Source organism: Corapipo altera, unplaced genomic scaffold, assembly GCF_003945725.1.
Source record: "Corapipo altera isolate COAL_440 unplaced genomic scaffold, ASM394572v1 201, whole genome shotgun sequence".
NCBI lineage: Eukaryota > Metazoa > Chordata > Aves > Passeriformes > Pipridae > Corapipo > Corapipo altera.
This window is the reverse complement of record NW_020884940.1, coordinates 1,206,648-1,221,497: the sequence shown is the minus strand read 5'-3', so window position 1 is coordinate 1,221,497 and position 14,850 is coordinate 1,206,648. Positions and strand designations below refer to the sequence as shown.

The following is a 14,850-nucleotide window of genomic DNA, read 5'->3' as shown; positions in this document are numbered from 1 at the left end:
GAGTGGGCGCAGCGGAGGTGGAAGGGGTGTCCGGCCTGTGGGACCCCGAGGGGGGGATATGGGGCTGAGGGTGCCCAGCCAGGCTGGGATCCCCATCCCCCTCGGAGCTGCCGCTCTCACCTGGATCCACTCCCGCTCCAGCAGCCCCTGGAATCCCGCCAGGGTGCGGCAGGACGGGTCCAGGATCACCTGGGCCAGCGCTGTCACCAGCAGCGTCGTGTCCATCCCCTCCGCCCCGTGCACCAGCACCTTGGCCTCCTCCCTGTCGGGATCGACCCGGGATGGCGCCTGGATTTTGTGCCACGCTGGGAGTTGGGGGAAGGAGGGGCTTTGGGGTGCAGCCCCCTTACCTGTCCATGCACTGGGCAGCCAGGCAGGCCGTGCTCAGGGCTGCCTTGACGTGGCTGAGCCAGCGGCTGCTCTCCAGCCGGCCCAGCCACCGGTCCATGCTCAGGGAGGGGTCACTGCAGGCTTCCACCAGCTTGGCGAAGCTCTCCTGCAGCGGGCGGCCCCTGGGAGCGGGGAGAGAGGTGCTGGGGGCTTGGTGACTCTTTTGTGGGGGTGGACCCCCCATGTCATGCCAGGCAGTGTGTCACGAGAGCGCCAGGGCTCAGCACAGCCCTCACCTCTCCAGGGGCCGGTGCAGCCTCCTCCACTGTGGGTAGGAGGATTTGGGCTCTGTGCCTCCCCCAGTCATCCGAGCCTGCTTTGCTGCCTGGGCCGAGCGTGTGTCAATGATGAAGCCCCTCTCCCCCTCGTCCAGGATCATCCCCAGCAGCGTCTCGTCCTCGCGGCACCGCCTGCGGTTGGGTCCCGTCAGGGGTTGGCTGCTCCGGAGCATCACCTGCAGGGTGAGAGATGGAGATCACCCCCACAGCATGGGGGGGCTTCCAGCCACCTTTCCCAGAGGGCTGGCATCAGTGGGAGAAGGGACGAGGGGGCAGGGCGGACTCACGGTGCGGTTTTTGGGGTGGAAGTAGCTGAGGATGGGGAACCTCCCGCCCTGCCGGAACCGAGCAGCCTTTCTCAGGGCCTCGTCGCCCACGGCCGCCGGCACAATCACGGCGGGAGGGTACGTGGGGCAGGTGCTGAAGTCCTGGTTCACGGTGCTCAGCCGCCACTGGCTCGTCTGGGGCAGACACGGGGTCAGGGGGAGCCCTGGTGCCCAGCTCAGCGTGGGTGGGGGGAGTCGGGTCTCTCCCCCTCCGGCCTCACCTGCGAGGAGATCTGCTGGAAGTACTGCTCGAGGGGGAACTGGTGCCATCCTTCCTCGAGCTTCAGGCTCGGGGGTCTGTAGAAGAACGGGTACATCATCATCACGGAGTCCACCGAGGAGAGGGCCTGGAGCAGCGGGAGCAAAGGCAGCGCTGATCATGGGGCAGGGAATGCGGCTGGGAATGTCCCCAGGGCTCTGCAAACCCCGTGGCTGTTCCCTGCTCCTGGCCACATCCCAGCACCAGGCCAGGGCTGGGCAGCACCAGCGGCCCCACGGGGCACCCTGTGCCAGCGCTGCCGGAGCTGAGTGCTTATTTACCCAGCGAACGACAGACGCAGAGCAAACACGGCGGGGCCGCTTTGCCCTGGCAACCCTTTGCTGCCCGGGGCTCACCTCGATGGAGCTGGCGATGTTGAGACACTCCTCCATGCCCGGGATCTCCAGCTGCAGCACCTTCAGGTCTTTGCACCAGAGCGTGATGGTGCCGGAGGAGCCGGTGAGCCTGGGGGAGGCAGGAGGGGGGTCAGGGCTGGCCGGGGGTCCGTGTGTGCACAGACGGACACACAGGCAGCGCCGAGCTGCCCTCTCCCCCCGAGGGCTGTGCTGGTGTGGTTGCCAAATCTCTGGCTCTCGTCTGCCCCCGGAGCAGGGATTTCCACCTTCTCCCTGCCCTGGACGGGGCACGGCGGGCGCCGCGGTGGTTGGCAGAACCAAGGGAGAGTTAAAAGCCAAACCTGGTGTCCCGGGCGGAGCCGTTAGTCCGGGGGGGCTGGTACCAGCCTAAATTCTGCACTCTGAGGAGAAGAGGAGGTCAGCGCCCGGTGCTGCCGCGCTGCGCCGTGAGGAAGAGGAAGGACAAGGCTGGGCGGGCAGCACCCAGGGGTGGCCGTGCTCTGCTCGGGAATGCTCCAGCTCGGGAGGAAGGGGTGACAGGGCCGGGAGGGAGCGCGGGGCAGCTGTGGAGCGGGGACCAGCACACGCACCTCTTCTCCACGGCGTCCACGTTGCGGATGAGCAGCCAGAGCTCCACGTCCCCGCCGGGGCAGGAGGAGAGGAGCAGGTGGTGGCTGGTGATGCACAGGGTGCCCCTCACCGCCGGCAGCCCCGCGCACGACAGCAGCACGTTCTCCACCGTCGCCGTCTTGATCAGCTCCGAGAACTCCATGGCCGGCTCTGCCCGGCGCGGGGGACTGGGGAGGGAGAAAGGGGAAATCCTGCAACGCACGGCCCGGCTGGAAACCCCTTCTTCCCTCTGCGTCACGGCCTCACCCCCTCTGGGTGTTTGCACTGTCACCTACAGCGGACGGAGCTGCGAAACGCAGCCAGGGGGACGTTTCCTCCCCGGGGAAACTGAGGCACGGGGCGGGGAGGGCTGAGCTGGCCCCAGGCTCCCACCCCAAGCCGGGTATCCCGTGCCGGCTGCGCTGCAGGGAGGCGATTTTTGGTGAAAATGGGAATGCAGAGAGCAGCTCCAGGTCCTTCTCTGCCACCCCGTCACCAGCGCCCCCCCCGACCCGGCTGCCAGGGCCCTGTGGGTTCTGCCAGGGCCCCTGTGCCCACAGTGTCCCCCCCCCGGGCCTGGGGATGGGGCAGGAGGTGCTGCCAAGGCCCCTGGGTGAGGAGGAGGAGGAGGGTGGACACCTGGCAGTGCCCCTGCCACCCCTCTGCTTACCTGCTCGGGCTGGGGGAGCGGGTGGGGGGGACCTCAGGGGGCAGGGGGGGACCTCGAGTGGCAAGCAGGGACCTTGGGGTGCAAGTGGGAGGACAGGGGGGTGCAGGCAGGGGACCTCAGAATGCCCACGGGGAGCTCCTGGGCATAAGCAGGGGACCATGGGGTGCAAGCAGGGACCGTGGGGTGCAAGGAAGACTCTCAGGGTGCAATAGGAGACTGTGGGGTGGCACCAGGGACCCTGGGGTGCAAGCGGGGGACCCCAGAGTGCCAACAGACACAAGCGGAGGAGCTCAGGGTGCAAGCGGGGGGGGGGGGGGTTGGGGGGGAAAAGGGGGGTCCCGGGGGGGGGGGGGGGCGGGGGGGGGGCGGGGGGTGTCACTGCGTGGGGTGCGGGAGCGAGGGGACACGCGCGGGGCCGTGAGAGGGACACGCGAAGGAGAGGCGGGGGCTCGCTCGCAGCACTGGCGAGGCACGCGTGGAATTTGGGGGGGCAATCTGGGGGCGCTGGAGGGGTCGGGGGTGGGCGTCCGAGGGGCGGGTGAGACCCGTGGGACACAGGTAAGATCCGGGCCCCATCGCTCCTGCCTCTGGAGGCCCCCGGGGCAGGGAGGAGGAGGAAGAGGGCAGATCCCGAGGCGGTTCCACCTTAACGGCCCGTCCGGGTGCGGGACCCCGGCTGCCCCTTGTGCCCCCCCCTCCGGTTTCTTTTTCCTTCCTTGAGCTTTTTTTGGCTCCCTCCCCGGGTGCGGGGAGGGGGCGGCTGCGCCCGGGGATAAATCATTCCCGCTCCTCCGTGCCCGGTGAAGGCTTCGTCCGGGAACGGGGAGTCTCCTCCCAGCCGGAGACAATGATGCTAAAAACGAAAACAACAAAAAAAAACCCCACCACAACAACATCGAATAAACCCAAAAACCCTCCTCCTTTGCACTCCTCTGGATAAGGAAATTCCTGCCCATCGGAATTGTCCTCGGGGGATGGATAAATAGCTGGGAACTGGGCACAGCTGGGGGAGTGAGGGAGTGGGTGGTTGGGTGGTCGTGGCCGGGGTAGAGGCTTCATTTCCACGGCGGGTGGGTTGTTGAGTGGGCAGAGGTCACCCGAGGGGCTTGGGGGGCTGCAGGAGGTCCCACCATGGCCCTCAGCCAGCTGAAGTTCAAGGAGCTGGGCGAGGAGGAGCCCACCTGGGAGGAGGAGAACCTGGACAGTGTGAAGGCTCTGACGGCCAAGCTGAAGCTGCAGACCCGGAGACCCTCGTACCTGGAGTGGGAGGCCCGGGTGAGGGGGCAGCGCTGGGGCACCTCGGGAGGGGCCCGGGGGGCTGAGCAGGGCCCTGGGCACCCCGAGGACCAGCTGGGTGGTGGAGTCTGTGGCTTTGCCACCATGGAGGCGGCTCTGGAGTGGCTGAGGACGGAGCTGGTGAGTAGCTGGCAGTGGGATGAGGGGTGAGGTGGGACCACAGGGCTCCCCCGTGCCCGACCTCACACAGCAGTGAGGGGAAGTGGCAGGGTCAGCAGAGGCTTTGCTCCTTTGCCCAGCTTGGTGGGTGCACGAGGATTTTTGCAAGGCACATGTGGTTCTGTGGTGCCACAGCTCTGCCCTGTCCCCTCACCACACTGTTGGGGTCTGCACTTGTCACTCCCCCCCCCGCCTGCTCTGCTGGTGGCACTGCTGCTGTGGACTTGTTGATGTGGCACGTGGTGGCTTCCAGAGGGTGGCACCCAAAATCCCTCAGGACTCAGGGCAGGTGGAGCTGAGCTGTGGTGCTGCCAGCCCTGCTCCAGGGGCAGTGCCATGGGAAATGCCACCACCCCCATGGGGCACAGGGTGTTTGGGGGCGCCCAGTAGCCTGTCCCTGAGGTAGCAACAGGGTAAAAAGCTCACGGGCATCAGACACTTGTGCCCACCCCAGGACTGCATGCGTGGGCTCTGTGGTGTCCCAGGGTGGGTTTGTTCCCTGGTCAAGCCCCGTCCCTGCTGCCCTATCACCCCTGCAGCTGATCTGGGGGGTGATCCCGCTCCATCCTGACTCCAGTCTCCCCTCCAGAGGGAGATGCAGGCTGTGGACCAGCGCCTGGCACAGCAGCTGATGCGCCTGCGGGCGCGGCTGCACCGGCTGAAGGTGGAGCAGGCCTGTCACCAGCACAAGGAGATGCTGGACGACGCCACCTTCGGCCTCGAGGGCTGCGAGGAAGACTCGGATCTGCTCTGCAACATCCCCCCCAAGGCCGCCTTCCTGCTCTCCACACCCCTCAAGCACATCGGGGTCACCCGCATGAACATCAACTCCCGGCGCTTCTCCCTCTGCTGATCCCCCCCGGGGGCCGGGTGGGAGCCCCGCAGGCACCCACGGGTGCATCTGGACCTGGCAGGGCTCAAGGATCACTCCCCAAATCCCTCAGGACTCAGGGCAGGCAGAGCTGAGCCATGGTGCTGCCAGCCCTGCTCCAGGGGCAGTGCCATGGGAAGTGCCACCACCCCCATGGGGCACAGGGCGTTCTGGGGACCTGTCCCTAAGGACAGTGGGGTCAAGCACGGTGGAAAATGTTGGGAGCAGCCCTTTGAGGCGGAATAAAAGGAGGTGAAGGTGAGGGCTGATATTTTTTTCTGTGTTTTCACGTACCCAGGCACCTCCCTGGCCCCGTAGATGTGGCTCCAAGATTTTTGCTGTGGGGACCGGGGAGGGGGGGAGGGAGGTGACAGCACAAGCTGCCACTTGGGGATGTGACTTCTGCAGGGCCCTGTGTGTAAGCAGTGCCAGGGACAATGTGGGAAGACCCAGGGAAGCTGTGGGATGACCTAGGGATCATTTTGGGGGCTGCTTCTCCTTCCCAGGCCACGGGGAGAGCCTGATGTGCCCCCCAGGCTGCCACAACCCCCCTCCCCTCCCGACACAGCTGGGCTTCCTGTGCCTCACCGAGCTGGTACCTGCGGCTTGTGTTTGATCTCAGAAGCCAAGACAATGGTGTTGTGGTTGCTCTGCTCTGAACTGTCTCCAAAACACAGGGCTGGCAGCCCTGGCAGGGGCACAGGGTGTCCCCCTGGCTTCAGCCCCTGACCCCGTGGCTGTCTGGGCGCCAAAGTCTGTGGTGACACAGCGGTGGTGGCCAAAAAGGGGGTTTTGGGGTGTAGGATGTGTCCTACAAGGGTGTAGGGTCCAGTGGGGTCAGGGGCAGCTGGTGCAGGGCACTGCCAACCTGAGCCCTGGAGAGGGGACAGCACAGGGGACTGGGGGATCAGGCAGCAGGTGACAACCCCCTGCCTGTCCCTGACCCTTCTCCCACTCCGTGGGACCCCACAGTCACCACTGAGGGTCTCAGCACGCCCCGGGCGAGAGGACAGCCAGCGCTGGGACCCTCGCGGCGGGGATGGCAGGAAGCCCTCGGGGTTTGTCGCTTGCTCTTGCGGTCGGGCACGAGCTGCGAACGAACTGCTCGAGAGTTTGCTCATGAGGCAGGAAATCAAGCGGGGCAGGCGGGAGCAGGAGCAGGAGCGAGAGCGCCCTCGGGGAGCACGGCCCGCGCCTCGGGGGGCTCCACGCCGCGCCCCGCAGGGTCCCCGAGCCCCCGGCGGGATGGGCAGGACGTGAGGAGGGGACGGGAGCGCTGCAGGGGAATGGGGGTCTGAGAGGGGCCGGGCATCACCTCCTGCCAACAGGTAAGAGCTGGGGGTGGGAGGGTCTGCGCCGTGCAGAGATTGGAGATGGGGACCACTGGGACAGCGGGGGGGTCTGTGTGCCCCCCGAGTGCCCCTCGGAGGGGTGGAAATGGAGGTTTGGGTTTGCAGTGAGTGGTGGGGGGATGTGAGCACCTGGGTGAGGGATGGGGGGAGTCAGCCTGCGCCCCCCACTCCTCTGTGCCCTCCCAGTTGGGGTGAAAGCTGCTGTCTCAATGTCCCCTGCCCGGTGGTGGGAGCACCGGCCCCCTCACAGGGCTCTTCCCAAGGTCCCCATTTACAGGGCAAAGCGGGAGTTTTGTCCCCAGGGCTGTGGGTGAGAGTGGTGTAGGGACAGGCAGCAGCTCAGTGCTGGGCTGCTGGGGTTTGCTTCCCAGTTTGGGGGTTCAGACATTGAGATAAACCCATTTTTGGTGCTGCCTCAGTGCAAAGACCCTCCTGCTGCAGGGGCAGCTCTGGGGCCGGCATCCTTTGTGTGGCTGTGAGGCTGTGCCAGAGCAGGGCTGGACACCCAGTGAGTCACAGCTGGCTGGGGGACACTCTGGTGAGCCTTGAAGAGCATCAGGGACAGGGGTCAGCCCAGCCTTCAGCCCGCCCACACCCATGAACAAACCAACCCAACCTGGCCAGAGCAGAAACGCCGGCCCAGGGAGATGGAGAGTCCAAACACACTCCAGAGCCAAAACAGGGACAGGAACACAGTAGGACACGCAGATACCTCCCGGGGGACACACTGAACAGGGGGCAGGGGCGCCTACACGTCCCTCCCAGGCACCTTCGCAGCAGAAATTCGGTTTGCACAGATGCAGTCACCAAAAGCCAACTTCAAACGCCGCTTTTTCCCCCCTGGCGTGGCCCAGGTGAAACGGCTGCTCAGTGGAAATTACGCTGTGGCTTGGGGCTGTAAGAAAAAAAGGCGCAGCAGCAGCACCTCCCTCCCCACCCCGGCTCCGTGCAGGGAGGAAAAAACACCTCCTGGCACCACTCGCTTTTGGTAAAGGTGCCTGAAGGGCTGTGGGGAGCTCTGGGGGTTCGGGGGCTTCTCCTCTGTAGGGCCAGGGTGGTGCTGGGGGGTGGAGGGGGGCTTTGCTGCTGCTGGGCATGGCTGTGGCCCTGCCTGCTCCTCCTGCCTGCAGCAGGAGCCCCTTTTTGGGTGCCAAGGTGAGTCCCCAGATGGGGTCACCAGAAGGCACCAGGGTGGTTTTCAGCAGTGTTGTATGGCATGGGGGGAAGGTGGGAGTCACTCATCTGTGTTCTCCTCACCAAAACTGCCAGTCACCCACTCCCCTTCGTGGTGGGCACCCCGAGGTGGCACCGTGGGGATGGTCCCTGTGTCCCTGCTGACCCTGGATCCAAGGGAGGGGGCTCCTGGTCTGGAAAACCAGCCCTGGGAGTGCAGGTTGGGGGGGGGGCTCTGACTGGCAGTGTCCTCTGGCTGAGGCTGGTGGCACAGGGGGCTGGCAGCACCCTGGGGACCCTGCACCCTCCCTGGGGACCCCCTGCAAGCCTCTTCCCTACGTGCCCACTCAAATGAAGCCCCCAGCGTGGAAAGAGATGGATTTATGGCAATGGCAGAAACCAAGGCCAAAGTGGTGCCAGCAGTGCCAGCAGCCAGTCTGTCTTTCAGAAAAGCATCTCCCAGGGCTCAGCAGGGCACCAGGAGAGGATGGGAACCTTCCCAACTGTGCCACTTGCTGCCAGATCAGAGCTCCCACTCAGCTCCAGCACAGCAGCTGCCAGTTTTGGGGCGGTGGGACAGACACACCCGGGCTGGCTTGTGGTGACTCGGGGCTCCCAGAGCCCGTGGAAACCACACCAGGGCCCCCAGAGAGCCCCCAAAGCTGAGCCTGGAGAGCAGGGTTTGGAGGCCAGGTCTTGGTGGAGACAGATCCCAGCCGTGTGGGCGTGGGGGATTCTGCGGAAGAGCTTTTTCCGGGGCCGTGGGCCGCCGTTTCCACACGATGCACCGTGGGGCTCCCAAAACTATGGGGGTTTTGTGCCATCATCAGCATTTTCGGGAAGGGCAGAGGTGCCCCGGGTGGTTTGCAGAGCCCTTGTGACACTCATGACATCCCTGCCCACACCAGGGTGCCGGGGACACTGGGGACAGCCCCGCGCCGGCTCCGTGTCACCAGGGCTGGTCCTCGAGGTGGAGGTGGAACATCCTCCTGGATGTTTTGGGGTGAGCTGCACAGGATGAGGGGCCCCGGAGAAGGGGTGGGGGTTTAAGGACATCCCTGATGCAGGAGAAATGGGGGTGAGTGTGGGGGAGAGGCTGAGAGCTCGTGGGAGACGGAAATCAGAGGCGGCACAGGGTGGGTGGGGAGCACCCACATCCACCTCTCACCCCAGGAGCTGCTTTTGGGGGGTGCCAGGCCCAGCCAAACCTCATCAAACACAAGGCTGTATTAATTGTTAATGGGGTATTGATGATCAGGTTGTTATCTGGCTGAGGAACAGAGGGATCAGCCCAAGGGAAGGATAGAGGTGGGTGGGATGGAGGGTGGGAAGGAGTTGGAGGGAAAGGGGAGCCTCAGGCTGGGGGACTAATTGCCTTCAGTGGTTTTAATTAACGAGGCCAGAATAAATTAGGAGGAAATAAGGGCTGGTGACAGAGAGCCTGGGGATGTCCCCAGTTCAGCTGAGGAGTGTGCAGGACGGGCCATGCCCTGTGGGAAGCCAGACAGATGGATGCAGGGATAAGGGTGTGCTGGAGCCGGGAGAAGAGGGGAGCCTGGGGGTGCGAAGCCTCCCCTCACCACCTCTGCCCCCCCAGGCACCATGGGCTGCTGCTGCAGCTCAGACTACGACGAGGACTGGATCGAGAACATCGACATCTGTGAGCACTGCAATTACCCCATTGACCCCGACAGCAAGAACCAGGTGAGGAGGGGGTGAGAGACCCCCATCCTGGTGGCCAAATGCCTCCAGAGGTGGCCATGGGGTGGCCAAACCCTGGAAGGTGAGGGCTCACGGGGCTCCTCATCCCCTGGCAGAGGCTGATCCGCAACGGCTCTGAGGTGCAAGACCCTCTGGTGTCCTACGAGTCCACGTCCCCGCCGTGCTCCCCCATGCAAGGTGAGGTCTGGCCGTGGTGGGGGTGGCTGGGACACCCCCCAAACTGGCCACTGCCACCCTGTCCCTCCCCTTGTCCCCCCAGATAAGCTGGTGGTGGCCCTGTACAACTACGAGCCCAAGCACGACGGGGACCTGCGGCTGCGGAAGGGAGAGAAGCTCCGTGTCCTGGAGGAGTGAGCGAGCAACAACCACGTCCCAGCACCGACCCTGGCACGGCCCCGTGGCTCCTGTGCTGGCAGGGGGGGCTGTGCAGGGTCCTGGCAGCTGGAGGGAGGGTCTCACCTCGCCGTGTCCTTGCAGGAATGGGGAGTGGTGGAAGGCACAGTCGCTCACCACCGGCCAGGAGGGATTGATCCCCTACAACTTCGTGGCCTTGGTGAACAGCCTGGAGCCCGAGCCGTGAGTAGGGATGGAGCAGGAGCTGTGCCCTGGCAGGGGGGGATGGAGCCAGGAGCACCCCAGAAGTGCTGATGGGTGAAGGCACAGCCTGACACCCCCCCCCCATCCCTGTGTCCCCAGGTGGTTCTTCAAGAACATCAGCCGCAAGGACGCCGAGCGGCAGCTCCTGGCGTCGGGCAACACGCACGGCTCCTTCCTCATCCGGGAGAGCGAGACCTCCAAAGGTACCTTCCCGCACTGGGAGAGGCCCTGGGAAGCACGGGAGGGGTGTGGGGGACCCACACGGTGCCCGTGTCCCCAGGCTCCTACTCGCTGTCCGTGCGGGACCTGGATGAGACCCAGGGAGAGACGGTGAAGCACTACAAGATCCGGAACATGGACAACGGCGGCTTCTACATCTCCCCCCGCGTCCCCTTCGGCAGCCTCAGGGAGCTGGTGCAGCACTACACACGTATGGGATGGCCAGGGGGGATGGGAATGGGATGGGAATGGAGTGGGATGGGGTGGAACTGGGATGGGATAAGAACGGGGTGAGATGGGACAGGATGGAATGGAATAGGGTGGGATGGACCGGATGGGACGGGACAGGATGGAATGGGATAGTGTGGGATGGGAATGGAATAGGAATGGGGCAGGATGGGAGAGGGATGGGACAGGATTGGATGGGATGGGAATGGAACAGGAATGGGGCGGGATGGGATAGGATTGGATGGGTTGGGAATGGTATAGGAACAGGATGGGATAGGACAGGATGAAATGGGAATGGGAATGGCCCAGAACTGGACAGAACGGGACAAAATGGAATGGGACAGGATGGGATGACATGGGATGGGACAAAATGGAATGGGACGGGATGGGATGGGGACGGGATGGGATGGGGACAGGATGGGATGGGGTGGGATGGCGTGGGATGGGATGGGATGGAATGGGATGGGATGGAATGGGATGAGCAGGACACACTGCTCCACGTGCCCCAGCCAAGCCATTGGCCTGTGCCTGGCTCCTGGTGCCTCTGCCTGCCCTGACCCCCCCTGTGCCTCCCCCACCCCAGGTAGCTCCGACGGGCTCTGCACCCGCCTGGGCAAACCCTGCCGGACGCAGAAGCCGCAGAAGCCGTGGTGGCAGGATGAGTGGGAGGTGCCCAGGGAGTCCCTGAAGCTGGTGGAGAAGCTGGGAGCGGGGCAGTTCGGAGAGGTCTGGATGGGTGAGTGAGTCAGGGCAAAATTGGGGCCCCACGGTACCCTCGGGATGGGAGGGATGCAGCTGGGATCTCTCATGGAGCAGCCAGCACAGCCCTGGGTGTGGGACTCATGGCTTTCCACAGGGGTTCTGGGAGAAGGGAGAATCCTTCTGGATCACCCAGAGCAGCCCAAGCTTCCTCCTCTCCCATCCCAGCCACCCAGGATGGAATGACAGAGGTCCTGTCCTCATGGAGCTGGGCTCTGCTCGCCATGGGAACAGCTGCTGGATTTGTCCCCACTTCGGAAATGTCCCTTGCTGTGGCTCTGGCTGGAATTCTGGGAGCAGTGGGGGCCTTGAGAGTGTGGTGTTCCAGCCACAAAAGCACCTCCTGCTGCTGAGTGCCGCGGTGGGGAAGGCACTGGGGCTGCCCTGCTCCTCCCCCCCACTAAAGAGGGATCTCTGCCTTCACTCCCACTGGTGCTGCTTGTCCCACAAAGTCCCCTCTTGGTTCCCACCCAGAGCCAGGCTTCAGCACCACTGCCTGGCCCCCCCCAGCTCCCCCTCCTGCTCAAAACCCAGTGACCTCCTGTCCTCGTGGTCACTGAAAGCCACACATTACAATATCTGCCTGGTGGGTTGAGGTGTGATCACAGATTTTAGCCCAGGGCAGGGCTGTGACCGCCCCGAAAATCCTCCGGTCACACCGCGACAGTCCGGGGTGTGAGAGTCCCTCTTCAAGCCAAACTTTACAACCTTCCACTGACCTTTGCAACCCACGGCATCTCTTCCTCGTGCAGTCTTGGCTTGGGATGCTCCAGACCCACAGAGCAGCCCCCATGCTGCCTGCTTGGCTGGCACTGCCGGTGCCACCCATCCCCGGGGTTGGGGGGGTCCCTCTCCCCATCCTGCTCTTCCTGGCTCTCCACAGGCTTCTACAACGGGCACACGAAGGTGGCTGTGAAGAGCCTGAAGGCGGGCAGCATGTCCCCCAGCGCCTTCCTGGCCGAGGCCAACCTCATGAAGAACCTGCAGCACCCGCGGCTGGTGCGGCTCTACGCCGTGGTCACCAAGGAGCCCATCTACATCATCACCGAGTACATGGAGAAGGGTGAGGCCCCCCCCAGGCGCTGCCCACCCTGCGTGGGGGTGGCTGTGGAGAGAGGGGTGGCTGGAGGAGCTATGGAGAGATGTGGTCACACGGCCACGGGGTCATTTAGGCTGGAAAACCCTTCCAAGATCGAGTCCGGCCTGTGCCCGATGCCCAGCCCAGAGCACTGAGTGCCACATCCAGTCGTTCCTTGGACACCTCCAGGGGTGGGGACTTCCCCTCTTCCCTGGGCACTTCCAAAAGTCCAGTCTTTCATCTCCTGGCTGTCCCATCCAGCTGTTTGTGCCGGTTTACGTGCCTCGAGCTGCTTTTGGCATCCCTGCCACTCTCTGCCTTTGCATCGTCTCGGGGATAAAGGAGAGGAGAAGGACCTTGCAGGAAGGGTCCACCCTCCCCTGCCCACCTTTTTGGGGCACTGTGAGCTTCCCAGCCCCACATTTTGGGTTGCAGTGGGTGACAGTGCCCTGGTGATCCCCCACCACCACACGACCCCGAGGTGCTGGGGAGGGGGACAGTGTGTGTTTTGCTGCTCAGACCTGCTGCCCTCCCCGCAGGCAGCCTCGTGGACTTCCTCAAGACCTCAGAAGGAGTCAAGCTCGGCATCAACAAGCTCCTGGACATGGCTGCGCAGGGTGAGGGGGGCAGGGACACAGGGCTGGGGCTGGGAAGGCTCTGCAAGGCTGGAGCAGGAGCTGTTCATTGTAAACTCCCCTCTCCAAATTACAGATTTCCGAAGGCATGGCCTTCATCGAGGCCAAGAACTACATCCACCGTGACCTGAGGGCCGCCAACATCCTCGTCTCGGAGGCGCTGTGCTGCAAAATCGCCGATTTCGGGCTGGCCCGGCTCATCGAGGACAACGAGTACACGGCTCGAGAGGGTGGGACCCCTCCTCCCCCCCCTGCCCCGGGGCTGCACTGAGCTTGGGGACACGGCAGGAGGGACCCCCACCCATCCCGGTCCTCTGGGGGGGTCCCCACCGTGTCCCGGGAGCAGGATGGGGTGCAGTGACAGGAGCTGCAGGAGAGGGGAGCAGGGAGGGGGGTGCAGGGACACTTTTTCCTCCTCCACCTCTCTCCCCTCAGTTGGAGGGGGACACAGGGGGGGTTATGCAGGACCCTGTTGGCCCACCCAGCCCTGCTTTTGGTGGCTACTGCAGGGACAGGGGTGCCAGCCCACCGCGGAGCAGTGGGGGACAGGGGGGGCTGGATGCCACCAAACCCAGGTCATCAGCAGAGATTGAGCCTGACCCGGGCTTTCACAGCAGATTAGACACAGAGGGGTGATCCCAGCTCTTCCAGGACGCTTCATTCCCTCCCCTCCCGTTGTTTTTTTTCCAGGGGCTAAATTCCCCATTAAGTGGACGGCGCCGGAGGCCATTAATTACGGGACGTTCACCATCAAGTCGGACGTGTGGTCCTTCGGGATCCTGCTCACCGAGATCGTCACCTATGGCCGGATCCCGTATCCAGGTCAGGATTTCCCGGCAGCTGGAAGGATCTCCCGTGGCAGCGGGGCTGGCACACGCGAGCGCACGCCCACGAGTGTGGACATGCACTCCCGCACGCACACACACGCTCCCAGCCTGGCTCCCTGCCCTCCTCCGCAGCCAGGGATCCAACCCCTTCCCGAGGCACATCCCCAAAAGACACCTGGAGGGGCGTTCGGAGGGGGTGGAAGGGGGTGGAAGCTTCCCCGGGGGGTTGGGGGTGGCACCTGTGACATGGGGGTGACCCCAATTCAGTGTCCCGTGTGTGTCCAGGTGGGGATGACCATCCCCAGAGTGGTACCTGTGACATGGAGATGACCCCAATTTGATGTCCTGTGTGTGTCCAGGCAGGCATGACCATCCCCAGAGTGGTACTTGTGACATGAGGGTGACCCCAATTTGATGTCCTGTGCATGTCCTGGCAGGGATGATCATCCCCAGAGTGGTACCTGTGACATGGGGGTGACCCCAATTGTGTCCTGTGTGTGTCCAGGAGGGGATGACCAACCCCAGAGTGGTACCTGTGACATGGGGGTGACCCCAGTTTGATGTCCTGTGCATTGTCCTGGCAGGGATGACCAGCCCTGGGGTGGTCCCTCTGATGTGGGGGGGACCCAAATTGAGACCCACACACAATGTCCAGGCAGGGATGAGCAGCCCCAGAGTGGTACCTGTGACATGGGGGGTGACCCAAACTGAGTCCCACGTGTTGCCCTGGCAGGGATGACCAACCCCGAGGTGATCCAGAACCTGGAGCGGGGGTACCGGATGCCGCAGCCGGACAACTGCCCCGCGGAGCTGTACGAGCTGATGAGGCAGTGCTGGAAGGAGAGCCCCGAGGAGCGCCCCACCTTCGAGTACATGAAGAGTGTGCTCGAGGACTTCTTCACCGCCACCGAGGGCCAGTACCAGCAGGAGCCCTGAAGGGCCACGGGACCCACTCCCCCGTGTTGGGGTGCTGGGAGTGCTCCCCTGCATCAAACCCCCCGAGACTCCATGAGCATCACGGTGTTGGTGGACTCTCCCCTGGACCT

At 64.2% G+C, this 14,850-nt stretch overlaps 3 protein-coding genes across 4 annotated transcripts in view; 2 read left to right on the top strand and 1 right to left on the bottom strand.

Moving 5' to 3' along the window:
- The window catches only part of LOC113955533 (myotubularin-related protein 9-like), a 3,865-nt gene extending 694 nt beyond the window's left edge, over positions 1-3,171 (bottom strand). The window contains 9 exon segments of the mRNA XM_027661129.1: positions 1-35; positions 121-262; positions 351-512; positions 627-844; positions 956-1,129; positions 1,216-1,341; positions 1,610-1,718; positions 1,951-2,010; positions 2,200-3,171. The exon segment at positions 1-35 is cut by the window's left edge and continues 227 nt beyond it. Coding sequence (XP_027516930.1) covers positions 1-35; positions 121-262; positions 351-512; positions 627-844; positions 956-1,129; positions 1,216-1,341; positions 1,610-1,718; positions 1,951-2,010; positions 2,200-2,381 — 1,208 coding nt within the window. The 5' untranslated portion in view covers positions 2,382-3,171.
- Positions 3,172-3,355: 184 nt separating this feature from the next.
- Positions 3,356-5,476, top strand: FAM167B (family with sequence similarity 167 member B). Its single transcript, XM_027661141.1, has 2 exons — positions 3,356-4,304; positions 4,933-5,476. The coding sequence occupies exons 1-2, from the start codon at positions 4,020-4,022 to the stop codon at positions 5,194-5,196; spliced, it is 549 nt and encodes a 182-aa protein (XP_027516942.1). The 5' UTR covers positions 3,356-4,019; the 3' UTR covers positions 5,197-5,476.
- A 982-nt stretch (positions 5,477-6,458) lies between these two features.
- On the top strand, positions 6,459-14,844 carry LCK (LCK proto-oncogene, Src family tyrosine kinase). Of its 2 annotated transcripts, none has more exons than XM_027661132.1 (13): positions 6,459-6,542; positions 9,337-9,443; positions 9,557-9,638; positions 9,721-9,811; positions 9,939-10,037; positions 10,158-10,261; positions 10,339-10,488; positions 11,089-11,241; positions 12,148-12,327; positions 12,882-12,954; positions 13,050-13,207; positions 13,668-13,799; positions 14,538-14,844. In XM_027661132.1, exons 2-13 carry the CDS (start codon positions 9,342-9,344, stop codon positions 14,738-14,740), a joined length of 1,527 nt encoding a protein of 508 aa, XP_027516933.1. In that variant the 5' UTR covers positions 6,459-6,542; positions 9,337-9,341; the 3' UTR covers positions 14,741-14,844. The 2 variants fall into 2 exon arrangements, with proteins under 2 accessions (XP_027516933.1, XP_027516931.1); XM_027661130.1 differs by lacking the exon at positions 6,459-6,542 and adding an exon at positions 8,698-8,742.
- The last annotated feature ends 6 nt before the right edge of the window (positions 14,845-14,850 follow it).